The sequence below is a fragment of the Aplysia californica genome, unplaced genomic scaffold (genome assembly GCF_000002075.1).
Source record: "Aplysia californica isolate F4 #8 unplaced genomic scaffold, AplCal3.0 scaffold00281, whole genome shotgun sequence".
NCBI classification, from domain to species: Eukaryota; Metazoa; Mollusca; class Gastropoda; order Aplysiida; family Aplysiidae; genus Aplysia; species Aplysia californica.
In genome coordinates this window covers 443,156-444,694 of record NW_004797551.1, presented here as the reverse complement: position 1 = coordinate 444,694, position 1,539 = coordinate 443,156, and the positions used below count along the sequence as shown (strand labels likewise).

At 42.0% G+C, this 1,539-nt stretch overlaps 1 protein-coding gene across 1 annotated transcript in view; it reads left to right on the top strand.

The window, feature by feature from the left end:
* LOC101854646 (unconventional myosin-Ia) overlaps nucleotides 1-1,539 on the top strand; it is a gene marked incomplete at its 5' end in the record, with an annotated part of 55,584 nt that overhangs the window by 15,848 nt on the left and 38,197 nt on the right. Inside the window, 1 exon segment of the mRNA XM_035970531.1 lies at nucleotides 716-932. Coding sequence (XP_035826424.1) covers nucleotides 716-932 — 217 coding nt within the window.

Sequence of the window (1,539 nt, the reverse complement as noted above, 5' to 3'; positions counted from 1 at the left end):
CTTGCTAGTCGAAGCAGACTTTGTGCTGTTGAGGCTAGGGACGTGAGCAGATTAAGCCGGATTCCCTGTTTGGACTTCTCTGTTGACATCCACCCCTTGGACTCTTATGACCTTACTCATGCAGTTGCGAGCGCCGTAAAACCTCACTAAAACTAAACACTTTTGTGTCACGACGTGGTGGAATCAGGCGCTCGTCAATTTTTTTGCCCTATGAAGTTATTGGTACCATCGCATAGCTTGTTCATTTGTCTATCTCTGGATGAAAAAAAATTCCTGTCAATCTTGAAAAAAATTTGAGATATTTTGAATTGAAGGATTTTGGGTTCAGAGGCAAAATTAATGAGAAATGGCCGCCAAAATTGAGTGATTTCCAAAGCTTGAGAGCCTTTGGAAACTGTAAATTTACAATTTGCATGCCTTTAATCAACACTTTTCTATAAAATACACACAGCAAAGTGTTTTTAAATGGACATACAAGGTGTTGAGCGAAAAGTTAAAAATTCGATACAAATATTGTCAAATAGATTGAATAATGCTAGTTTCTTCAAATTCATTATTTTGACGAGCGCCTGATTTCACACGATGCCTCACATATTGTTCCATGTGTTCCCACTTTACTGTACACCATTCTCTGTGACCCTTCTCTGGGTTCCTCTTGGCCTACCCCTTGACACCAAACATCTACAATGTCTCACAAGTTTTTATTTTCCCCCAGGTTGATGGAGAACATCCGAGTGCGGCGAGCCGGCTACGCATTCCGACAGGTGTACCCACAGTTCCTGTTCCGCTACAAGATGTTGGCCCCGGAAACCTGGCCCAGGTGGGCTGGTGAGGCGAAAGAAGGAGTGCAGAAGATCCTGGAGGAGCAGAATATCTCCAAAGAGGAATACGCTTTCGGGAAGACAAAGATCTTTATCAGGAACCCCAGATTGGTGGGTGCTAGAATGTGTTTTGTGATCGTTATGGAGGATAAGATAAGATAAGATCAGATCAGAAAGATGTACAGATACTGTTCATCACATACACACACACACTGATGCACACTTGCTCACACACACACGCGCACACACACACACACACACACACACACACACATACACACACACACACACTCACACACACACACACACACACACACACACACACACAGTATGCTTGCACTAACAAACATGCTTACTGTCTCATGCATGATATAAATTATGAACAGTAATATAAACTATAATAATGTTAACCAAGAAAAATACATTATCTTTGTATCTTTTCTCGTCTTTTTCATCATTTAATAAGTTGAATTGCTACAAATTATTTCTGAAGCCCATGCAACTGATATCACAAATTAAGAAACTCGTATGCACTCCCTGACCAGCCTCATTGATGTATCATATTGACTGTGTTGTCTTCTTTCTCTCTCACCCCCCTCCCTCTCCCCCTCACTCCCATGCCACTCTCATCTATGTATCATAATGACTGTATTGTCTTCTTTCTTTCTCTCTCTCTCTCTCTGTCTCTCTCTGTCTCTCCCTCCCCCTCCTTCCCTCC